Source organism: Neodiprion pinetum, chromosome 6, assembly GCF_021155775.2.
Source record: "Neodiprion pinetum isolate iyNeoPine1 chromosome 6, iyNeoPine1.2, whole genome shotgun sequence".
In the NCBI taxonomy this organism is placed as follows: Eukaryota; Metazoa; Arthropoda; class Insecta; order Hymenoptera; family Diprionidae; genus Neodiprion; species Neodiprion pinetum.
In genome coordinates this window covers 6,083,068-6,104,746 of record NC_060237.1, presented here as the reverse complement: position 1 = coordinate 6,104,746, position 21,679 = coordinate 6,083,068, and the positions used below count along the sequence as shown (strand labels likewise).

Below are 21,679 nucleotides of genomic sequence, written 5' to 3'. Positions count from 1 at the left end.
CTGTTTCACGTCAATCTAATACTATCCTAGGTTCAAGTTCCGAATTGACTGTAAAAAATTCTTCTATAATAATCCGCACCGGTGACATTTGGTCAATTTTAAAACCGTCACATCTTACAGCGAGGTACACGTTTCGAATCGTACCGTTCGTTTATCCTGTCGTACAGACGCGTCGCGACTGATGTGCAAAATTGTTCTTCTTTCTTCCGAAACGCTTCTTACATGTCGCAAGAAATTCAAGACAGTGCATATTTCAAAATAATGTTCAAGAGGCTCCGGACCCCGGTATCTTAAACCCCTAATTCCATTCACCCACCGAACGATCGAATCCGACAAGAATAGCGAGGAACGGAGGGAATAAGGAATTGCGAAAAGCCGCGGCATCAGATATTCATGTTACGTAAAGCGGCGGGATACATATTTCGATTATCCTAAAGCGAGCTTGAGATATTTGACGCATTCGGCATTCGCACGTAGCACACATGCCAAATGTATCCAATAACTCGCGGCGGTCGTGTGTTAATCGTGTAATTTTAACGCACTTCGGGGAAGGCGCCTCCTGGTGCGGTCAGCGTCGGGTTGCGGGAGTTATGTTACGGTACGTACGTCAGGGAGTTACCTTCGGTTCTGTTATCTCGGGTATAGAGATGCGTTCGTCGACGGTACAGAATACACACTTCCATCTGTACCAAGAATAACATCCAGAGACGGGTAAACGCGGGACCGTCCAGTTGCCAAGAGCAAACTGGAGAACCCTGCCAGGACGACGACCATCCCGAACGCGATGATCCATTTTGTAACCCCGCAGTACCTGCTTCGAAAAATACGCCAGCGAGTCTCTCGTACCTTCAAAGATCCGAGAAGGACCTCGCGAGAGTTCTGTTCGTGAAAAGGTAAAAGGTCTGAAAGACTTTTCCGATGTCCAAGTGTACTACCGCAGAGTACATGAACCGGCCTTGGTCACCCGGTATCCGTTGTGGTCACAGGTTTATCCAACCTTAACTGTATTCATTCCGCGCAGTTGATCAAGTATTGGAGTCGTTGGACTGCGGACGAAAAGTCACGGCAGTGAATACAGGCTTTTATAAAAGCGGCCACAAATATGATGCGCCTGTTCTGATTCGTACGCGATCGCAGGATTCGAAAGCTTGGAACCAACTCCAGTTGATTTTATATACCGAATATGCGGGTTTCCTGCGAATTCCGTATTACGTATATAGATTAGAGCAGAGTATGAACTTAAAAAGTAATCACCGGTGATGAAGAAACGTAAACCGATATCAAGAAAGTTGGAAGTAACTGTCAGATCAGCGGAGCAAACATTCATTTGATAAAAATGATTTGTTTTCCGCTTTCTTTTTCCTCTCCCGCGCACACGTCGGGGGTTGACTCGGAGTTATATTCCAGCGTCTGTTCCTCCGGTGTTTCGCCTTGTTTATGCCTGTGCGAATAACGATGCGGGGTGTAAATATGCCGATGGTCTGAAGGCGCGTATATTAGACGGTATGATCCGCGGATCCGAGTAAATGTTGAAAAGTTATATCGGAATGCGGGGGGTGCAGCGAACCCCCGTGATGCGGGGTTTTAAAATTTCCCTCGGGATGACGGGCCGGGCGAAGAGAGAGAAGGGCGGAAGGGAACCAGAGATTCTCCGAACCCCGTTCCCGTTTTCCGGAGCCGGCGAACTCGGCGATGGAGGCGGAGGATCTCGGGGGCAGAAGGAGAGAAACCGCCGTTCGTCGTGCGCCTTCTCACCCGGAGTCGATGATCTTTTGTAACCCCGCATAGCGGCTCGCTCACGCGAAACTGTCGTCGACCTGAAACTTTTCTCTCCCTCATGACGGCCGCGATGCGTACCGAACTTATTCTTTGTGTTCGGTTCGTCATCCTCGGAGAACGCGCGTCGTTCGTTTCTGTTTCTTTGCCATTTTTTCCTCTTATGTTGAGTTGGTTTGTTGGTTTTTCTTTTTTTTTTTTTTTGTTTTTTTTTTTGTTTTTTCACACGGAGCACCTTTCTACCTGCGCGCATTTATTTTTGGAGAAAATTTATACACGGGAAACAGAACCACTCGCAGAATTCGAGCATTTGGAAAAAAATTTTCTTAAACCAAAGTTTCCGTTGCAGAGTTTGTAGAGATTGTTGGTTCTTGGGATTTTTGTGTGAAATATTTCAAACCAGTATGCCAAGACGTGGAATTTTTTTTTTTATATTTCTGTTTGAGAAACACCAGAAGTTGGGGGGGGGGGCAAAACATTTTTCGGTCGCGAAGTTTCATGTTATACTGCACGGTAATTAGGTACGATATCTGATTCTGCAATCTCGCGCGGGTCAAATTATTGCATTTCAATTATCTTCAAAATTGTACGGATTCGAGTATCACTCGATTTGTTATAAATTCACAGCGTATGATCCAATTACAGTCTGAGTGTCGCTGAATGCTCGAGATGTATTTTTCTCATTAACGGGTGGTTATAATTAATTATAGAAATGCAACACTATGCTAGCTGGATGGCTCGAGAGATGTTTTATTTTTATTCGATATAATTCTATAACGATATCCGTAATACGTGATATTTTAAGTATAATAATTAGAGAGATGCAGCTGAAAGCCCTTCGAACCTTAAATTTCTAGCTATCATTAGTATACAGTCCTTAACTATTTTCATTCTTTGCCATAAACGAAAAACATAGTTCTCTGTAAATAACGAAAATCAGTTGTTCTTTTTCAGCTGAAATCATGCAGAAGAACAAGTACATGTTACCGTATTCTTTGTTATTAAAACTGTGCACGAGGGGCGTCGTAATTACACAAAACAATTATGGGTATAAAAAAAATTTCGTCCAATATCAACGATATTACTTAACACGCTGTCGCAACGATAAGTATACCCGTTCTGCCAGCATTTTCTAACATTTTCCATCACGGGTGTATAAGAAACGAAATTTTTCTCCGCAACGCTGTCGCGTTAATGTTACAAGATACGGGGCACCGTATATCTTGACACGCTTTTACAACAAGTAGAGAATATTGCGTTAAGCATGTACCGGGGTAATACGGCGTATAGATCATACCCGGCTCGCAGGTGACGAAGGGATGGAAAGACGTCGAGGCGGGGGTGGAGGAGGGTTGCTGCCGTTGCTCCCGGTGGTGGTGCAGGAGGGTGGCAGGGCTCGCTAACGAGGCGCGCTCGTCGCCGGATTATCGCGTGTCTGTTTGCGTTATTGCTCCCCGAAGCTCGCGTCCGCCCCCGCCGTCACGCCCCTGTCATTAATTTTAATGCGGTGAAACGATGCGCCCCGTTTGTTACAATTTACAGGCTTACCGCCGGGCCGATGCCCGCCTGCCACGGCGTGCGGCCCGTCGCCCCGAAGAACGGGTTGATTAATTTTTCAGACCAAGTAAACCCGGCTGCCAATTTAGCCGTCTAGAAACAGGCCCCAAATGTTTACCGAAGACGGGGCGTTTTTAATCGAAAGCTCAAGTTCGTAAACCGTCGCAATTTCCGCGACGATCCCGTCCGTATCTGTAGCGCCGAAGAGAGAGATAGAGAGAGAGAGAGAGCTGGGAAAAATTATAGAAAGAGAGTGTATATCGACGGCGAACCGGGCCCCGTGCTGCTAAATTATTCATAAAACGCGCGCTTTTAAGGGGATCTTTCCTCTCCTCGAGGGCTCAAATATTCAAGACGTTGTTCGCTACGTGCTTTATGTGCTTTATGTATTACGACGCGGGTACGGGTCTGCACTGTATGTGTGTGCAGTCGAAAAAGGTGAAATTCCTCAGGTTCAGTTACTCCTCGGCTCCGCTTTGTCTCTCGCATTGTTTCACTTAAATTCGCTACTTCTGAAGATCAACCGAAACGTCCGTGCAGCGAGTCTTTCAATCTTCCTGAACCAAGCGGCGCACGGCGGCGGAGCTTTCGACCGGTGAAACAATATTATCGTCGGATTCGCAGTCCTCGACTCGCCCGGCCCGTGGAATTAAATCTTTCTTCTTCGTTGTACAATACCGTACAGACCTGGGTATACAATTTCACTCTCGCTTCGATCCATCCTCTCTTTTAGCGTATTTTCACATTACACGTATCACCCTGCGCACTCTTCCTCGAGCATTACCCGGCCAAATTTGCTTTCGCCGCATGCAGGCGGCTGCAATCGAACTCCCCGAAAATTTTCCTCGTTTAATACGGAGCCGGTGAACGTCTGCACGTATATTTCTTATAGTTGGGCCGTTCCCCGGGGAACCTGCAACCTCGGAATACGATATTCCGAAACTATCTCGCCCTTCGTCCGATCACGTGTTAGAGATAAAGGCGCTCGCATTCGCGTGCGGCGAGACTTTGCTGCACGTGTAGCTCCTCCCGAGATCATATCCGGCTCCCGCCCCGAAGCGACGGAACTTTTTAGCTCCCCGGCAGAGACCGCGATGCGAAATTGCCGCGAATATCGAGAGGCTTCTCCTGTACTCGGGATAAACACGAGAGATACTCGCGCGGTGATCAGCGTTCATCCGGCTTTCCCCCCTGGGGCGAGTTTAAAAAGCCGCGCCTTTTTCAAACCCGACGCCCACCGTCACGTGACGCGCATCCCTTATTCCCCGATTCGATCCCGCCAACACTTGCGATTAACCACTTCGGGTTTCGGATGCCTACCGCCTACACCTCGCGGTTCGCATCGCCGCGTCTGACACACGTCCAGATCCTTCCGCTCGAAAAGCTGCTCACTTTTTCTAGACACGCGAACACCCCTGCGAACTCCCTCATAAATCTACGGTCACCCAGGGGGGCGGAAGCTGAATAAATTTATTCGTTCAAATTTGGTCAGAGGGGAGGAAAAGCTCAACAACGCTGTCTGGTCGTTCTTAAATATACAGTAGATAAAAATGTTAGACAGCTTTGCTTCCAACTAATTCTCTTTCAGGTGTATTATTCTCGAGTAATCACGTATTAATTTATCCTTATATTACACCGTTCGTCGCTTCAACATTGTTCTCTTCAACTCTAAATTTTTCTTCATCTCTGAGGTATTTTTACTTCACAGAGAATCAGAAAAGTTTCATGAAAGATTGAAAAAAAAATTTTTGCCCTTCCTTTGCATTTGCTCTCGCAGATCTTGGTTATGCATAGTTATATGTTATGCAACAGTGGAAGAGTACATCATTAAGCATGGATAAAATTTCTAATTACTCTGTTACGGTTAGAAAATGAAAAAGGGTCTCAAATAACAACAAGAATCTAAAAACAGGTTTGAAAAATTTGAAATTAACAGAAACAGAAACCAAATTATCCAGCCGCTTAAGAAACAAAAAACTAAACGGGATTTCAGTATCCCCCGCTGTTCGGTGGCGTGACAATGCCGTTCGTAAGTTTTCCCACTTTTATCAGGAGCAAGAAAAGCAGTAAGGAACAGCAAAAGTTAGGTATTCCGACAGGTATATCCATAATAACGCCAGTATAAAACAAGGGAGTGCCTGGTCGGACTTAAGGCACGTGTTTCGCCCGTCGTAACTCCAGGAAGTCACGCAAGGTCCGAGGAAGACTGCCGCAGAGTTCGAGGAGACAGGTCCGTCCGTCGCTTCGTTCTCTTACACACCTACCACCACGTTTCCCCATTTTCCTCCTCCAGTTTTATTTTCCCTTCACGATGCTCTGCAGCGTTCGTTTATTCGCGGGTTTGGGGCGGGGGGTCGATCCGTGCAGACAAGATACACCACGTTCCGTTCGACCGGACACTGCAGGACAGGACCGACGACGACGTCGGCTCCGCGATTTTGAGCCTTTCGGTCCTCCTCTCGAGACCTTCGTTTTCCCAAACGCCCCCGACCTTCGACCCTCCCCCCCCCCCCCTCCCGCGGGTTCGAGACCATCGCGCGCCGGGCGCAATTTCCGGCCGCCACTCGCCCGCACTCTTATTTCCCGTCACGTCCTTCCGATGCCTCCCCCACCCCTCCGCCGTTCGCAGTCACGGACGCATCGCCACCCTTCAGCTCTTAGACGTAATGGACCCTAGGAACGGACAATTACCCCCACGGGGCAACGCGACTCCCTCGTCGAGTTCGCCAGGTGATCCGCCACCCCCGAAAACCACCCTCATCATCCTCCAATCCCTCACTCCGGGGTCTGATTTTCCGACGCTTCATGCGGCACGTATAATCATGCACGCACCCTTGCGTCCGGGGGTAAATTAGCGCATTTCGAATGTCGGTACCCTTCGTTTTAAGACGCAGATCCTACGTTCCTCGCGTGTTGTAACGAACAACGGTTCTATTAATACTTTTTGCCACGGTCTAGTCTCGTTTATAATCTTTGTATCGTCTTCGTTTTCGGATAGACAGCCGGCGCTGCATTCTACGTCTGTAACCGGACTGATAAGAGTGCGCGTCGGATATTGTTCTCAGAAGTGATATTAAGTAACTGATTTTAAAAACGTGGTTTCGGTTATCTATCCGCCGGCGTTGCTTCGTCAACTTTCATGGAAAACGCCTGTCAAGTACATGCCTATACCGAATTGCCTTTGTCGGCGGGTACTCGTGCATGTATTAAACGCATGTCTGAACGAGTCAAGCCGTGTAAAGTGCATTGAAACGCGACGGTTGTTTAGCTGGTGTAAATATAGCTGTGTAGAAGTCAAGGTAAGTATAAACCGCATTGCAGTTGATCGTCAATAATTTGCGGAATATCGATCCTGGGCGAGGAGATTTGATTCGGACTCAAATTGGGGCCGGGGCAAAGGTATGAAGATTATATGAAATTGGCTGTAGGTAGAAAGGTGCACGATGGGTTGAACGGGAATAAGTTTAAACGATGTATGAGAAACCCCCGAACCATTGTCCGTTCTCCATGCACACCGATACACGCCAGTGTGGAACGGCAATCGTGTGTGTCATACAGGCAGAGGTATACGTATAAGCCACACACACAAACACGCGTGAACACGTACACGCATGCATACGTACACCGCACAAAAGCTCGAGGTACTTTGCGGGCCTCTCGGAAGACGGTAGAAATAAACGCGTTTTCTTCGAGTCCTTTTTCCACCGCCCCAGCAGCCCTTTTGCGTCTGTCTCTACGTGCACCGGACACCTGGAGTATCTCTGGAGTATATAACTACGCCGAGTGGCTCCTCGACGTAGGCTCAGCGAGGGGTGAGAAGCGGGGCGTAAGCGAGAGAGGAAGGGAGGGCGAGAGAGTCCAGATTGATAATCAGGACTGAGCGACGCCGGGCACGAGGTCTCGGGGTGAGCACATACACGTCGCGTCGTCCTGCGTCTCTGTGTGCGAAAGCGGTCGTCGAATATGGGGGGTGGAAGAGGAGGGCGACGCCGGGCAGGGTAGAGAGGACGAGTTTGCGATTAAACGTGATTATAATTAGCGATAATGGAGTTTAGCCCTTCGGAGCTCCCGAATGAAGCGGATCCGAGGGCGGCCGCACCAGCCTTTCCTTATTTTACCCCGTGTCCTGCGGGGGTGCTGCTCGCCGCCGCCGACCGATAGAGCGAACCTCTGTGCCCGGCTATGTATCTCCGTATTATGTACCATATACATTATGGGCATGTGTATATAACCGGGGTTCCGTAATCGCCCTTCCTTCTCCTCAACGAACCTCTACTTCTTCTTCGCCCGGCACAAATTATCACCCTGTCCCAAGTACTACGAGACTGTTATGTGCCCATAGATCTTGGCCGGTTCTCTCCACCTATGCCTAGAGATAATTACCACGTATTATACTAATCGTCGGATCGAATGGGACGAACCTTACGTGACGGTTATGGGGTTCGGATTGATATTGCCCCTCCGACGCGACGAGTCGAGTTTTCATCAATTACGTATGTTTCGTAACAATTTATCGGTCCGGATTTTCATGCTTTTATTTTCCGTCAGTTTTTACTGTTGTTATATTATTGGGGATTTATAGAAAAAAAAATAAAAATTCGTCTCGTGGGATTTAATCGGTTGGTTAAAAGTTCAAGATTTATACAAGAATTTTGAAATTAAACGTTAAAACTGAATAGAAACCGTAAAACATAGAATAGATACAACCCTAGTTGTTGTTTGCCATACTTTACCGTCACGTTCGGAGTTAATTGGAGATACCGCGTGACTGCAGAGATTATTTTCCACGGCTGTTGAGGTGCGTTTAATTTTGGACTCGTTTAACGCTCAACTGGACTTGGGATTTGTTAATTTGTACGGAGCTAATTAATTCAAATCATTTAAAATTTTAATTTGAATGCAAGTTAATCGTGCAATATGAATCTGTGTAAAACAAACCGTTCTGCAAACAATGTTCTTTATCATTCGGATCACAAATCAGAACAATGTGTCGAAATTTGTAAAAATAAAAAGCGAATGGCAATTCAGCTCTAAATTATTTACTAATTAAATATCCATTTGCTTTAAACAAAAAGTAATTATATGATTTATATGAAAAGTAATAATATCAATCATAATTATAGATATCGATTATGGAATCTCAGATGTATTTTCACGATACTTTTACACCATACTAAAAGTTTGTTGAAGTATTTAGTCGTACGTACAAGGGCTTAAAGCTGGGTACGAGTTACATATTTAAAGAGTTGACTCGTCATTTTCAAATCGCAACAATCGACAGCTCTTAATGAATTGGTTTATTTTCAGTTATTGTAATATTCATATAAGGATAAGTTCAGCTTGTCACAGTCGCAGCGGTCTGTTGAGAGAAAAGTTCCGTTTGAACGGCATTTATAAACATCGGGACACTGTGCTGTCTCTGTAGGTGACACTCTATGAGGCTACCGAGAGTTGCGGAAAAATCGGTTTCCAAAAGATCAACGCCTTCCTCGCCAACTTGGAAGAATAGAAAGTCGTCCGGCGACTCTGCGTACTGACTCGATAGCTTGTACCGTCCCTCCTTTGTCCTGTCGACTCGCCATCCAAAAAGCTGATAGCAGGCCTGGCGGTACTCCTGCGAAGCCGCCTTGAATGCTTCTTTCAGGCGAGTGATCTTGATCTCATGAGTCTGCTTGAGCTCGGCAATTTCTGTAACAACGATTGAGAATTACCCGTTTGGATATGAGCAAACAATTGATATATTCGAGCCAAGGCATTGGTGAATGTATTTTTGTTACTCTTTTTTTGTAAAGAATTCTTTACCTTGAGCTTGAACAGATGATCCTACGGGTCCCAGATTCAAAGTGCCAGAGGCCGTTCTAGTCCTGAGTTCCTCGACCTCTCGTAGAAGAGCTTCGTACTTTTCGTCCGCCTGTCTCTCTGCTAGAGCGGCTGGATTCATCTTGAAGTGAAGGATCCTTGCATTGCAATTGAAATCTCCTTTTAGAGCTCTGTGTTCTAGCTCACCCTTGAGTCTCTCGATCTCTTCTCGTAACTTTTGGCACTGACCCTTCTGCACACAATCATCGGCAGCTTCTAAATCTGACTCTAATTTGCTGACAAGCTCCCTGAAAGTGGAATAGTATTTCGCAATTAAGGTATGTAAATAATATTAGAAATTTTCTCTTGTGTAGAAAAAAAGAAATAAAAAATCAATACACGTGAAGTAGAGAGAGGACAATGTTTTCATATCTACCTGTATCCGTCTATGGCTCGTTCCAAAGCTGGTACTCGTTCGGTAAGTACACTATGGCCATCAACGGTCATTTCCTTTTCGTACAAGTCGAGTTGCTGTCTGTAACTGTCTCGTTCTCGGGTAACTAGCATCATTTTCTTTTGTAGCCTGCTAACTAATTTGTTCAATTTTTCCCTGACACCTGTCATATCGTTTGCTATCGTCTTAGCTTCCTCGTACTTTTTACTAAGGTTTTGACATTCTCTCTGAGCAGATTCCATCTTTGACTTTAATTGACCTTCTTCGGCTGTTAAGATCAGTTCCGTTTGTTGCAAACGTTGTAATTCTTTTTTTAGCGCTAGTGGTCCACCAGTAATACCAATCGACTCATACTCCCTAATTTGTGACAGTAGCTCCGCCCGCTGTGCTTCGAGGTTTGCAATTCGCAGCTCCAACTTCTCTGTATGCTGAACCCTGATGGCAAGTTTACATTATTTACAAATCTAGGTTGATGAACTCCTGTCATAGTTTATCGGCAAGATTGCTATTTGAAAACTTTTTTCGTACCTTTGTTGCATGCTGCAGATTTGTTCTTCGAGTAGCAACTTTCCTTTTACCGATTCTCGCAAAGTAGAAACCTGTTTATTGGCGGCATGAAGTTCTCGCTCTAGATCGCTAGCACGTGCAGCTCTGGCCGCCATTGCTTTGCCCTCCTCACATAGCGATCGTTCAGATTCTAACTTTTCAATTTTCATCTTCAAATTTTGTACTTCTAATTCCAGCAATTCACTCTTCTGCTGGCCACTTCTGGCCTCTCTGAGGCTCTCTTCTAGTTGTAGAATTCTCTTCTCAGTAGCTTCGAGTTTCAGTGTTATTTCTGTTACATCCTCATTACAATCACTTGGTGGGATTTGCTGCCGATGCTGGCTGTTGGCTTGTCTAGTTTCATCCTGAAGTCTTGCATTGTCATTCATCAATGCAAGGGTTTTCTGATCTAGTTTCATCTTCACCTAAGCAAAAACATAGTAAAGCAAAATTGTAAAAGCATGTAATATATTGCAACATTATTTCTGTTTCTTTATTCTCCATTCTTCGAAATTCTTGCAGAAAATAAACCACGAACAAACAGTGTATTAGAAGTTACGTGAAAATTTTCAAAGTTTTCACATTACCAGGGCAGTCTCTCTTTCAGCATTAGTCTGGGCCTCTATAGCTTCTTGTGTTGTTTGCCGGGCCATGTCCAATCTAGCTTCTAGCAGTTTTATTGACTGTTTATCTTGTTCAGCCTGCATTTCAAACAATTTTTTTTGCTTGTCAAAGACTTGTTCCATTTGCCTTCTAACACCATGGAGCTGATCCACTGTGGCCTCTTGGTGCGACAGTCTTGTTCGCAACGAAATTACCTACATAAGTAGACGAGTGGTAAGCTTGTGCAAAGGGAAATGCTTCGTATGACAAAAGTCATTGATATTTAACGCATTCCTTTAGTGTTGAAGTAACATTTTTTTGCAACAATTACCTCTCCCCTCAACCTTCTCCATTCCCATGGACTTCCAGGTGCGCCATCCAGACTAGATCTGTTAAGACTGGTATTCGTTTCATCTAGTCTAGGTCGTTTTGGGGTACGTTTGCTATCATCATTATCGATGTCACTGATGATAGAAGAAGAGGGAATGTAAGACGCCGAGGACAACCGTAACCCGGAAGACGTTAGGCTATTGCGTTGATAGCCTCCAGAACCTGATCGCAGATCCTTGATCATTTTGACAACACAGGTTGGATCGTCGTCACCCATGATTTGGAATTCTGAAAAGTTTCAGGGGTTGTTTACGAAAAGGTAACCTCTTGAGGGTCGAGTCAGATGCTGTATCAACACTGACTCAGTTCCGTAGCTTCGTAGAAAAATCGTCAAATGCTACCGTAACTTACGTGTTTCAACTATCCTATACGGATAAATATGTTTATAGTTATTTTCAAACAATTCAAACACACATTCACACGTATATGAGCAGCCCTGCGAGAAGCACAGGCCGTTTTGCCAGCTTTACATTAATGCCGACGAAACGCCGCCATTGGCTAAATCCATGGTAAACCCAACGGTAATCCTGACCGGCATAGCTGAACTGACAGAGATAGAGCTCACTAGGGCCTTATGCGTTTGTAACATCTAGGGATTTCTAGAGGTTTTGATTCTGAGATAGCGAGATCGTTTACTCTGCACTTGGCAACACTACATACAAGTTTGCTTGCAAAACTGCACTAAGCGGCCGGTCCAACTGACGGATCTTATAATAATCGTCTTTTAACTCGTATAATATATCATTTAAAAATAAGAAAATATGTCGTGTGCTATAAGACAACTGGAGGAGCGACAATTGTCGGTGGAGTTGACTTTGATGCGATGGTCACCAAAAATGGATCTGTTGGCTATAGCTAACATGAGAGGTTAGTACGATATGCGTTGTTTATGAAGTGGTAAAACGCCGACAATAAATGAGAGAGAGTATCGTTATCCTTACTTTCGATGATTCGCATTTTTCAGGGGAAATAGCACTTCATAGGCTCACGTGGCAGCGTGTCTGGCTTTTACCCCCGCCTGAAGCAACAGATTTGGTTCAGGATCTGACTTGGAGACCAAACGGAAAGCTCATTGCTGTTGTTTATAAAGAATCAAATCTCATACATCTTGTTGATGTTGAAAACAAGAATATCCTTCATAAAACTCAACAAAGTTCACAGGCAATTGTTACAACTTTGTCCTGGCTACCATTGGGCATTCAAGAGGCTGAAAAATACGGAACTGGAATCAAAACTTGTTCCTCGTCAACTGGAGAATATCTTCCACCTTTGCCGAGCTTGAACAGAAGTTTTGGGCATGAGCCTGAGCACAAGGAAAGCTTATCCCAAACCTTGGACATGTTATTTGTAAGTGTGTCAAGAAATGAATGCTAAAATACATAGAAGATTAAAATTTCTTACAAATTCATTTCTCTTTGTTATGTCTCATTTTAATTACTTATTTATTCACACCTATGAATCATAAATAGACAATAGTCGAGGATAAAATGCAATGTAATTTACAATGTGCTCAATTTTTTACAGCTTGGAACTGAAGCGGGCACTGTTGCTATGTATGTCTTTGGGATGTTTAATTGTGGTACATTAAGCATAGGGCCAGGTTCCGTACAGGAAATCAACGGTGGTTCAGGGGGGCCAATTTGGGTCAGTCTGCGATCCTTGGAAAACATTAGTGTTGTTCATCTGTGTTGTCCACTTTTGGAAAGTAATGGAGCATTTTTAAAAGTGAGTTTCACTTCATCTATATTTTTTTGTAGCCTTAAAATTAAGGTGGCAGTGCTGAAAGTTGCGTCTGTTTCTAAAAGGTAGCGCAAGCTCAAGCTAATATTGAATATCTGATGGACTACCTCGATCGTACGCTGATGGCTATTTCCGAAGCATGGGAAACAATTCTCTTGGAAATGGATGAGAAATTGTCTCGTTACGCTGAGGCCAACCCTCCTGGAGCAGTGGCTGCAGATTTTTTGGACCTTCTTATGATCGGCATTCCCTCTGCGAATTTGGAAAATTTCCTCTTGAGAGACCTGACTGAAAAAGGGTTGAAGAAATTAGGACATAGCATTGAAATGTGCTACAGTAATATTCAGGTTCGTTTACTTCTTGGGAATAACTAAGGATATTCTAATTAGTTCTCAATCTTTTTGTGCAGAAATTAGTCCTAAAGCATCTTAGCAGCGTCGGAATGGCACTGACATACCAGCTGGCTGAAATGACTGGAATGGCTAAACTTGGTGGACAATACGAAGCCCTGGGATTTACTTCCGAAAGTGTAATTGACGAGGCTCTTCGGGCATCGGAAGCTTTTCTTGCCAAAGCATCTGAAATACAACAAGTCATCGATCATAGTATGCGTGATTACAAAGCATTTTTTCGGTGGGTAGAAAAAAATTTACGAATCGTTTATTTTTTACAGAATTGTTGTGCTTTTCAGATGGCTATATGTTGTTATACTCAAATTGACTGGCGAACGGGCGCCACCTGAAGTCAGCAGAGTTAGTCAACAGGACTTGACTTTTATAGCTGAATTTTTACGTGGGTTTGATCAAGTTGGAGATAAAGAAGGTGCTAGGAAAGGTGTAAATCTTGAAAAACTCGGTCAGTACTTACGAAAAGAACCTCTTCGGACATGCTTAACCCCCGATGGTAGTGAATGGGCTGCTATGCTCAGCGAGAATGTCTGTTTACAAAACCATCCGCTATTGGTTAGGCAAGACCTGTCGCTGTCCTTGCTACAATCTAATGCGAAATTGGTTGACGCGATAAGCGTCGTGTTTGGTCAGGCTTACCAGGGGCTAGTGAATCTCTTCATTCCTACAGTCGTGAGCTTACCAGCTGTGTCGACCATTTCTTACTCATCGTTGCATTCACAGTTTGTCACATCTGAGAAGGATTTACTGCTTGCTTTCTCAGACCTGAATGGAAAAACTTTACAGATGTTTAAGGTCGTCCAAAATCCGGGTACTGAAAACTCTTTAACAGTCAAAAGTGCAAGCATTGACGCGGATCGACGACAAGGTAGACGAAGCAAATAAAAATTAAATCATCGTTACAACATTCAAATCATGGTTGTACTATCATGTTATGTAACTTTTTACAGGTTGCGATACAAAAGATATCTCTGCTAGCAGTAGTAGTTTGATAGGAGACTTGCAATTTTATTCGCAAGATTATTTAAGTCTGCTCATTCTGGATCATCACATGCATTCGTCGTATTTCGTGCAGCTGCCTCTTGGCCATGTTTTCACATTTGATACTAGAGAGAATATGGGTATTAGTGAAGTGGTTGAACTTTCTGGTGGAACTTGGCCAAAACCTGTTCAAGGAATAGCGGCGAGTCGTTTGGCTGTAAGTGGAGCCCGGAAAGTGGCTGCAATTCTTAGTGAGAGCAACCGTAAAATTCGTATACTGGAAATAGAAGTTGAGGAAGAAGATGACGATGAAGATGATGAAGATCAAGCAGAAGAGGCAGATGATAGCGTAATGGATACCACTGCTAGTGCTAGTACAAACACAGCTCCACAGTGAGATTCTTTGAGCAAATGTAAGTAGTTTTTATTCATTAGTTGTGCATCTTAAATCTCATTGTCCTACATGTATATCAATCTATTCAATTGCTATAATTGCTTAGTATAGATTTGGTACAACTAGTTTGTTCTTAACAAAGTTAATTATTCTATTTTTATGAAAATTATGCTTATCACATTCACATTTGTAGATATAATGTCATACCTTGTCACATAATGTCCTTGACCATTTATATTTATTGCGCAATACATTGTGACCACTCGATATTCATTTTTTATAAACTGTATTTCTGTATTGGTTCACAAATTATTAGGCTCCAACAGCGTTTGTAAGTATTACTAACTTTTGATGAAAAATTATGGAATCTCAACAGCCTGCTCCTGATGCATCTTACTAAATACTTTTGGGAAATCAACATCCACTGCTGCATTCTCAATGCCTATTTCTTCTGGAGGTGGCGTGTTATTGCGAACTACTCCTGCAGACCTACGTGTTCCATCTCTATAATTGACTGGTGAGTTTTCCCTTGATGGTTCCATATCTGAAATTGATTGAACGAAGTTCGTGTAGTAAAGCACGCTCGATGTTGATATTTTATGTCATATGTGATAATTGATTTGACTGATCACCACTTGTATTTGGATATGGTATAATAGTTGAAGCGTCTCACCAAAATATTTAAGATTTCTACGTCGTTTGGTCGTAATTACGTACAGTAGCAAGGCGATGATTACAACTATTACCATAACAGCGGCCAAGCTTCTCAATAAGTTTGTCTAAAATAGAAAAATGGCATTTACTTCTTTCAATTGTCTTACATTACAGTCTAAAAAATATCACGAAAGCAAAAACTAAGCTAAAAATCTTGCCTCAAAGTCATTCTCCCAGACATCTTCCCAGTCTCTTGTAACTATCAGCTCAACCGTTTCCATACTGATGACAGATTCATCATTTATACCTCTCGAGATACATTTATAAAAACCAGATTCAGCAGTCGAAACACCCTGGTGACAAAAAACTACCCAAGTTGAATTATCCTAACAGAGCTCTATCTAAATATTTGGGAAAATTATATTACCCTAATCATGAGCTTCCCAGTTAGTACTTGGTAGTTGTATTTTTCTGGGTTCTGTGGGTTTCCTGGACCTATGATATTATTTTTATTAGAGAGCTCCCAATACATGAAACGATGATTGTCGTCGATACTTGGGCATGGCAATTCGGCTAAATGGCCAGCACTAACTTCTTTCACAATCACAGCTTCACTAACCCATGTTACGCTCGTTATGAGAGCTATCACCAGTACCCATGTAATCATCTACGCATAATTGTACAGAACAATATTTTTAAACGATTTATAAATCTCGTACACTTTTCAGAAATGATTACTTTTTTAAACGTTGCTGGTTTGAGAATTTCACAAAATTTGCGATTCTAGTTATTTTTCAACAAAATACATTAGTTTTTGTTATCACAAACATGTGCAAATATAATTTTTCAACACCGTATATTTGTTTAGCACATTGTGGTTAATAAGAAAATCAAATTAGTTCTCACTTTTCGAATTTTCTTTGCAGTTCCGAAATTTTTGTACCAGAGTCAAGCCTAGGAAGGTTACTCTGTTTTCAGTTGCTAAGCTGCAATGCACAGTAAAATGTTAAATAATGAGCTCTACCTGTGCGTTTACTGGCTGCTTAGACAACTAAGAACTACTCGATATATTTATTTATATCTCCGTCCTATTCATCCTTGGATCTACTAGATTATTTTTAGTATCTGTCTTGTGACCATTTTGCTTCATCCATTTTAGCATTCCTTGTCTCTAGTTATGGAAGGTTCTTTAAAAAAAAATACGCTAATTCGAATATATGATGTTTCGAAGTTACCATTGAATAGACAATAAATTGATAACAAATTTCTCACGTAGAACAGCTAAAATGTCTTATGTAAAAAGATTTTCACATTTTTGTTTGAACCAAGTATGTTTCTATTTATTGTTTCCGCCTATTTATACAATTTTGGGACAGGTTCTTTCAGTTGAAAGAAAAAATAACTGGGTATTTAGGTGAAAAATAATTTATTCATAACATATGTGGAGAAATAATGATGCAATGTGTTATTCACAACCAAAAACCAGGGAGACGTGAATTTTTTCACTGTGGATCTTTGGCCGTGTGATAATGTACATTATTGGACAGTTAGTATCGAGAGTGTTGAATGAGATGGATAAAGACATCGCACCCTAGTGTTAGGAGTAAAACCCACAAGGGGGCGAGTACAACTTTGGCTGGTAATGTCAATTGCGTTGCTTCCAATTTAAGACAGAGAAGACCTTGACCGGACAGCTTAGTCAGAACAGCAGTCATGTACCATGCCTAAAAAATTGAAGCTGATTAGTTGTTGGTAAGATGAGTCTGAATATGTATTGTATAAGCATGTATCTTAACAAGGATTATTCTTATTACTTTACGACGTAGACTGCTGATGTGATCATGTCCGTTCTTGCAGTGCGATATCATGCGAAATATTATATAGATTAATAGAATGTTGTCGTACAGCCACATTGGTATGAAAACTATAAACCAATTCCATTGTATTCTAAGATCCAGTCTCAACACCAAGAGTATTAGGAATATCAATAGATTGAACCACGTGAACAATGCTCTGTGTAAAACAGCCATACTGACACGAGAAGGTGTAGATCTTTCGGAGAAAGTTTTTTCTTGCTCTTTTAAAACTTGTCACTTTTTTGCTAATTGCTATTACTTCAGTAGCAAATGCATTTTAGGAACTCCGTGTAATTACTACATTGCATTGCATGTCATCTGATTGGCAGAGTGAGATCATTCTTCAAATCAGCAATTCTTCATTTTTAATTGTCTACGTACAGAACAGAAGATTGTTGTATAACAGTCTGAACATTCAATGCTATTTCAAGTAAAGATTCTGACGGTTGGTTTAAAATTGTTTTTACGAGCTTAGGTCAATCTATAATTAGGGTTTATGCTATAGCTAAGATCCGACGAATATTTTGAGGTTATGATTCATTCGATCGTTGTGGGATATAATAAACAATTCAGTTATCATGAGAAGTGAATGATGATGAAAAATCACTGGAATGTTGATCACCGGTATGTAATTTGTGGTAATAAAACCCATCGAGATATCACGACGGAAATTGTTTACATCACGTTTGTGCGTTTGACGTTGACGTGATTGAGACTCTTAAATTAAGCAGACTACGACAGTAGCGATGCATCGAAAATCGAACATGCGAAACGAGATACGGTGTATCGAATTCTTCGACTACAAGTGACTACATTCTACGAGCGTTTTTTCAATCAACGCCGAGAGACGAGCAGAGACGAGGTAGTTTTCATTATAATTCCGAATTATCATCGGATTCTCTCACTTATTGATATTTGGGATCTTCGTACTCATTCTAGATAGTCTTTATCAGTCCTACCCCGTTTGCCTATTCATCTCTGCTTGAATGTCTAAAAAAATTTGTGATTTTCATACCAGCTTCGGCCTTCACAAACCTGTGTAGCCGGTTCGATCGGCGCATTTATCCCTGAACTAGTATAGTAGAAAGTTATTGTAGATTCAGCCGATATCCAGCCGATCGTAGCATATCAAAAGCGATGATGTATATTACGGATTCGATGTAACGTGAACATAAAGATTAGAGGTTCAAAATGATGTGTCGTTACATTGATTGATGGCATTGTGAAAAGTAATATTATCTATCTACGGGAGGAATTATTGCGTAATCAATTATGTCAGTTGATGACTAATAACTTGTATGCCTGCAAACGGTACGACGATGACTTGGCTATAAATGTCTGAATCGACGTTCAGGCAATTACTATTTCTACTGCGTAGGCCTTCCTAAAGCAGCACAGACCTTGAGGCTTGAAGAGAGGAGATCGGATTTGTCGGGGGTCAAAGGTCTAGAATAAGTTTTAAAATCTCGGTTAAGAAGTAAGATTAGGTAATGCTGCACCGATAGTACGAAGTTAACCTCCGTCGGAACAAGTTGAACATGTTCGGTGACTCGCTCGATGTCTCTGCGGTATGTAAGCCTATAAATAAGTCTTATTCTTGGGTTAGAAAAAGGTTATTTAAAGCCTAGGGTTATTGTAGTTCGTAGGTGCGGTCGCCCACAATCGGCTTTCACATCTTTCACGTGTTAGGTCCAATCGGTACGTTAACCTTAACTGTACAACACGTCCGGAGGACACATATTACGAAATACGAATAGTTTCGAGTGGTATGTCGATGATCACGTCGCGCGCAACGTTTTTCACCTCAATATATAGCGTGATTTTGTCAGGGTCAAAAAGCCGGGTCAGGCCCGCGTGAAACCGCGTCCGTTGTCAGATCTGGAATGAAATAACTAAAACAGAAATAGGAACAAGCAGCACGGATATTATTTTCACCATCGCGCTCTTCCATTATTATATCTGCTTTCTTTATTTTTCTATTTACGTCATTCATTACCATAACCTCATCTGCATTCTTTCCAGCCCTAAACTCTTCGTTGAATCTGTGAAGAAAGTTAAGACGAAATGTTAAATACACATTCGGTGGTAAATATACATTGCATACTCGTTTGTTCGTTTTCGTACCCTTACTTATTTATATTTATTAAAAATTGCTAATAAAGAACACTTGCACACAGTATTAATGTAATTGTTGCAACTAGTAGCTATTTTTTCTCCTAACATACTAACAAAGTATTATTTCTTTGACTTCACATCGGTTAAATTATCGGAAGATTTTTTTGTTTTATGAAACATCTGTGTTGCATGTATTAGAATAATTGATTTCTTAAACAAGTATGTAGTGAAATATCACAACAGATTTGTTCCACCTTAGATCGTAGCTACAAATTCATTTGCATGTTGATTACCCGTTATGCAACTACGACTTATTTGACTGCGACACAAAAACTTGTTTTAGAATGACCCCCAAATGTTTGGAGTCCTCGTAAAATTGTATGACAGAAATAAAAGCTTGATTTCATGATTTGCACAAAAGTTAGAAGTATAGGGAAAGGGGGGGACTTGTGACGTATCGAAGGAATGAGATAATCCGTACACGACATACTTTAATCGTGTTCAAAACTTGCCTTATCTTATCTTATTAGATATTTACCACTCGTACGTGATAGATGTGGCAAAATTTCAAATGGTTGAAACATAGTCGATGAATTACAACCATGTCGTTGTGGTGGCTGGTATAAAATTATTGCATTGAAATCTATTTGTCTAGTTCAGTAGGTTTTTGAAAGTAAACTTTCATAAAAGTCAGTTTTATTTAAAGGATAATCAGCCAGGAAACAGGTTTTCCACTTTGTTGCGCCAGCAAGTCTTGTTTAATCAAATGATCATTAATCAGCACGCTTATAACACTATACCCAAAAGCTGGAATTTTGTTTTCACCTACACAGAATTCCTATTCAGTAATTTAGCTCCTATATTATTATTAGATCGTCAGTTTCAAGTACAAAGTCTTAACAAAGGGGGACTCATTGATATTTATCGTCTTAATTACATCTGTTCCTTTATTCGACAGGTTTTTCCCATCCTTGCCGCGGTAGGGATTATAGTAGCCACAGCATGGGTGGCAAAAGTTTACATATCCAAAGGAAAATCCGGAGGTCGCAAGAAGAGGTCTTCGCCAGTCACCCTTGTTGATCCAACGACAAAGTACCCGTTGCCATTATCAGAAAAAGAAGTACTAAGCCATGACACACGTCGCTATCGGTTTCAACTTCCATCATCTCAACACATTCTGGGCCTTCCTACCGGACAGCACATTCATCTCTCAGCCAAGATCGGAGGAGATGTAGTGATCAGAGCTTATACGCCTGTATCAAGTGATGAAGATCATGGCTTTGTAGATCTCGTCGTCAAGGTGAATAAAAGTTTTTACTTTTATGTCTGATATTCTTCTATGATACATTTATATACATATTTTTATGCGCCAAACTAGATGACATGTTCCATTCTTTTTAGGTGTATTTCAAAAATGTCCACCCGAAATTCCCTGATGGTGGCAAAATGTCGCAATATTTGGAAAGTCTGAAAATTGGCGACACTATCGATTTCCGTGGTCCTTCTGGCCGCCTTGTTTACAACGGGGCTGGCAGTTTCTCCATAAAGGTTCTCAGGAAAGACCCGCCAGTACAACATTCCGTTAAGAAGGTTAGTACGGGTCTGCCGTAATATTGGGATAGTTAGGGAATTAATTTTTTTTCCAATCTGTGTGCAAAGTACTTCCATTTGTGAACGTTTTGATGTATATTTAGTTGGCCATGATCGCTGGAGGAACCGGTATCACGCCGATGCTGCAGCTAATCCGTCAGATAACCAAGGATCCGTCGGACGATACTCAACTCGCTTTGTTATTCGCAAACCAAACGGAAAAGGACATATTATTACGAGATGAATTGGAAACGGTTGCAAAGGCGCATCCTCAACAGTTTAAACTTTGGTATACGCTTGATACGAGTAGCGAAGGTTGGCAGTACAGTACTGGCCACATAAACGCGGATATGATATCAAAGCATCTCTTCCCCCCATCTGATGACACTATCGTTCTGATGTGCGGCCCTCCTCCCATGATAAACTTTGCCTGCAATCCGAATCTGGATAAACTCGGTTATGACGCTAAGCTCAGGTTTGCTTATTAATTATGTTACGGTTACGAAACTATTCTACACGTTCTCCCACTTGAATCTCTAGCGAGAAGTATATTTTGTGTAATCACTACCGTTAAAACTGTACGTAATATTCGGGGTTTGTTGCGAATACGGACCCCCGTTGTTTTGCCGTTGATTTGTTTCAATTTCAAATGATCCGCCGTAGGTAGCGAACCTTGATTCACTGCATCATTCGGTATGATTGTACAAAGTATAGGGCCTTTGTAGAATTGTTGCGTATTGTAGACAATCGTTAGTAATTGTGAAAAAAATAAAATCGAGTAAAACTTGAATTACGAATTGTTGACGATAAAATATTA

At 42.1% G+C, this 21,679-nt stretch overlaps 4 protein-coding genes and 1 long non-coding RNA gene across 11 annotated transcripts in view; 2 read left to right on the top strand and 3 right to left on the bottom strand.

Annotated features, from left to right (window-relative positions):
• The window catches only part of Zir (dedicator of cytokinesis), a 58,805-nt gene extending 46,564 nt beyond the window's left edge, over positions 1 to 12,241 (top strand). The window contains exon 21 of one of the 2 annotated variants that reach the window (XM_046632337.2): positions 12,090 to 12,241. In XM_046632337.2, the coding sequence (XP_046488293.1) occupies positions 12,090 to 12,108 (19 nt within the window). In that variant the 3' untranslated portion in view covers positions 12,109 to 12,241. Of the gene's footprint in view, positions 1 to 11,903; positions 11,994 to 12,089 lie in introns of those variants that run through there. The other variant, XM_046632339.2, reaches the window with a different exon arrangement.
• Positions 8,616 to 11,647, bottom strand: Mad1 (Mitotic arrest-deficient 1). The gene is made up of 7 exons (XM_046632343.2): positions 11,477 to 11,647; positions 11,067 to 11,353; positions 10,720 to 10,950; positions 10,115 to 10,557; positions 9,569 to 10,021; positions 9,136 to 9,440; positions 8,616 to 9,021 (listed from the first exon to the last, which is right to left on the bottom strand). The coding sequence occupies exons 2-7, from the start codon at positions 11,340 to 11,342 to the stop codon at positions 8,669 to 8,671; spliced, it is 2,061 nt and encodes a 686-aa protein (XP_046488299.1). The 5' UTR covers positions 11,343 to 11,353; positions 11,477 to 11,647; the 3' UTR covers positions 8,616 to 8,668.
• Positions 12,242 to 12,619: 378 nt separating the features above from the next.
• On the bottom strand, positions 12,620 to 14,212 carry LOC124221616 (uncharacterized). Its single transcript, XR_011177511.1, has 4 exons — positions 13,733 to 14,212; positions 13,323 to 13,443; positions 12,973 to 13,153; positions 12,620 to 12,820 (listed from the first exon to the last, which is right to left on the bottom strand). It is a non-coding gene; the product is annotated as an uncharacterized lncRNA (long non-coding RNA).
• Positions 14,213 to 14,652: 440 nt separating this feature from the next.
• On the bottom strand, positions 14,653 to 16,363 carry LOC124221921 (uncharacterized). Its single transcript, XM_046632357.2, has 5 exons — positions 16,208 to 16,363; positions 15,729 to 15,968; positions 15,520 to 15,654; positions 15,321 to 15,426; positions 14,653 to 15,191 (listed from the first exon to the last, which is right to left on the bottom strand). The coding sequence occupies exons 2-5, from the start codon at positions 15,966 to 15,968 to the stop codon at positions 15,007 to 15,009; spliced, it is 666 nt and encodes a 221-aa protein (XP_046488313.1). The 5' UTR covers positions 16,208 to 16,363; the 3' UTR covers positions 14,653 to 15,006.
• Positions 16,364 to 18,000: 1,637 nt separating this feature from the next.
• LOC124221919 (NADH-cytochrome b5 reductase 2) lies at positions 18,001 to 21,652 on the top strand. Of its 6 annotated transcripts, none has more exons than XM_046632354.2 (5): positions 18,001 to 18,019; positions 19,180 to 19,242; positions 20,231 to 20,572; positions 20,674 to 20,862; positions 20,967 to 21,652. In XM_046632354.2, exons 2-5 carry the CDS (start codon positions 19,222 to 19,224, stop codon positions 21,348 to 21,350), a joined length of 936 nt encoding a protein of 311 aa, XP_046488310.1. In that variant the 5' UTR covers positions 18,001 to 18,019; positions 19,180 to 19,221; the 3' UTR covers positions 21,351 to 21,652. The 6 variants fall into 6 exon arrangements, with proteins under 6 accessions (XP_046488310.1, XP_046488308.1, XP_046488306.1 ...); XM_046632352.2 differs by lacking the exon at positions 18,001 to 18,019 and adding an exon at positions 18,532 to 18,725; XM_046632351.2 differs by lacking the exon at positions 18,001 to 18,019 and adding an exon at positions 18,792 to 18,855.
• The last annotated feature ends 27 nt before the right edge of the window (positions 21,653 to 21,679 follow it).

Bases quoted from the DNA above. Each gene is read 5' to 3' on its own strand.
- Mad1 (XM_046632343.2), bottom strand. From the start codon at position 11,342: ATGGGTGACGACGATCCAACCTGTGTTGTCAAAATGATCAAGGATCTG. The intron at 10,558-10,719 runs GTAATGTGAAAA...GTTTTTGCTTAG, and splicing joins CTGAAAGAGAGACTGCCCTG to GTGAAGATGAAACTAGATCA. The intron at 9,441-9,568 runs GTAGATATGAAA...TTCCACTTTCAG, and splicing joins CGAGCCATAGACGGATACAG to GGAGCTTGTCAGCAAATTAG.
- LOC124221921 (XM_046632357.2), bottom strand. From the start codon at position 15,968: ATGATTACATGGGTACTGGTGATAGCTCTCATAACGAGCGTAACATGG. The intron at 15,655-15,728 runs GTAATATAATTT...TTTTGTCACCAG, and splicing joins CTGGGAAGCTCATGATTAGG to GGTGTTTCGACTGCTGAATC. The intron at 15,427-15,519 runs GCAAGATTTTTA...TTTCTATTTTAG, and splicing joins TCTGGGAGAATGACTTTGAG to ACAAACTTATTGAGAAGCTT.
- LOC124221919 (XM_046632350.2), top strand. From the start codon at position 18,696: ATGTTCGGTGACTCGCTCGATGTCTCTGCG. The intron at 20,573-20,673 runs GTGAATAAAAGT...CATTCTTTTTAG, and splicing joins TTGTAGATCTCGTCGTCAAG to GTGTATTTCAAAAATGTCCA. The intron at 20,863-20,966 runs GTTAGTACGGGT...ATGTATATTTAG, and splicing joins TACAACATTCCGTTAAGAAG to TTGGCCATGATCGCTGGAGG.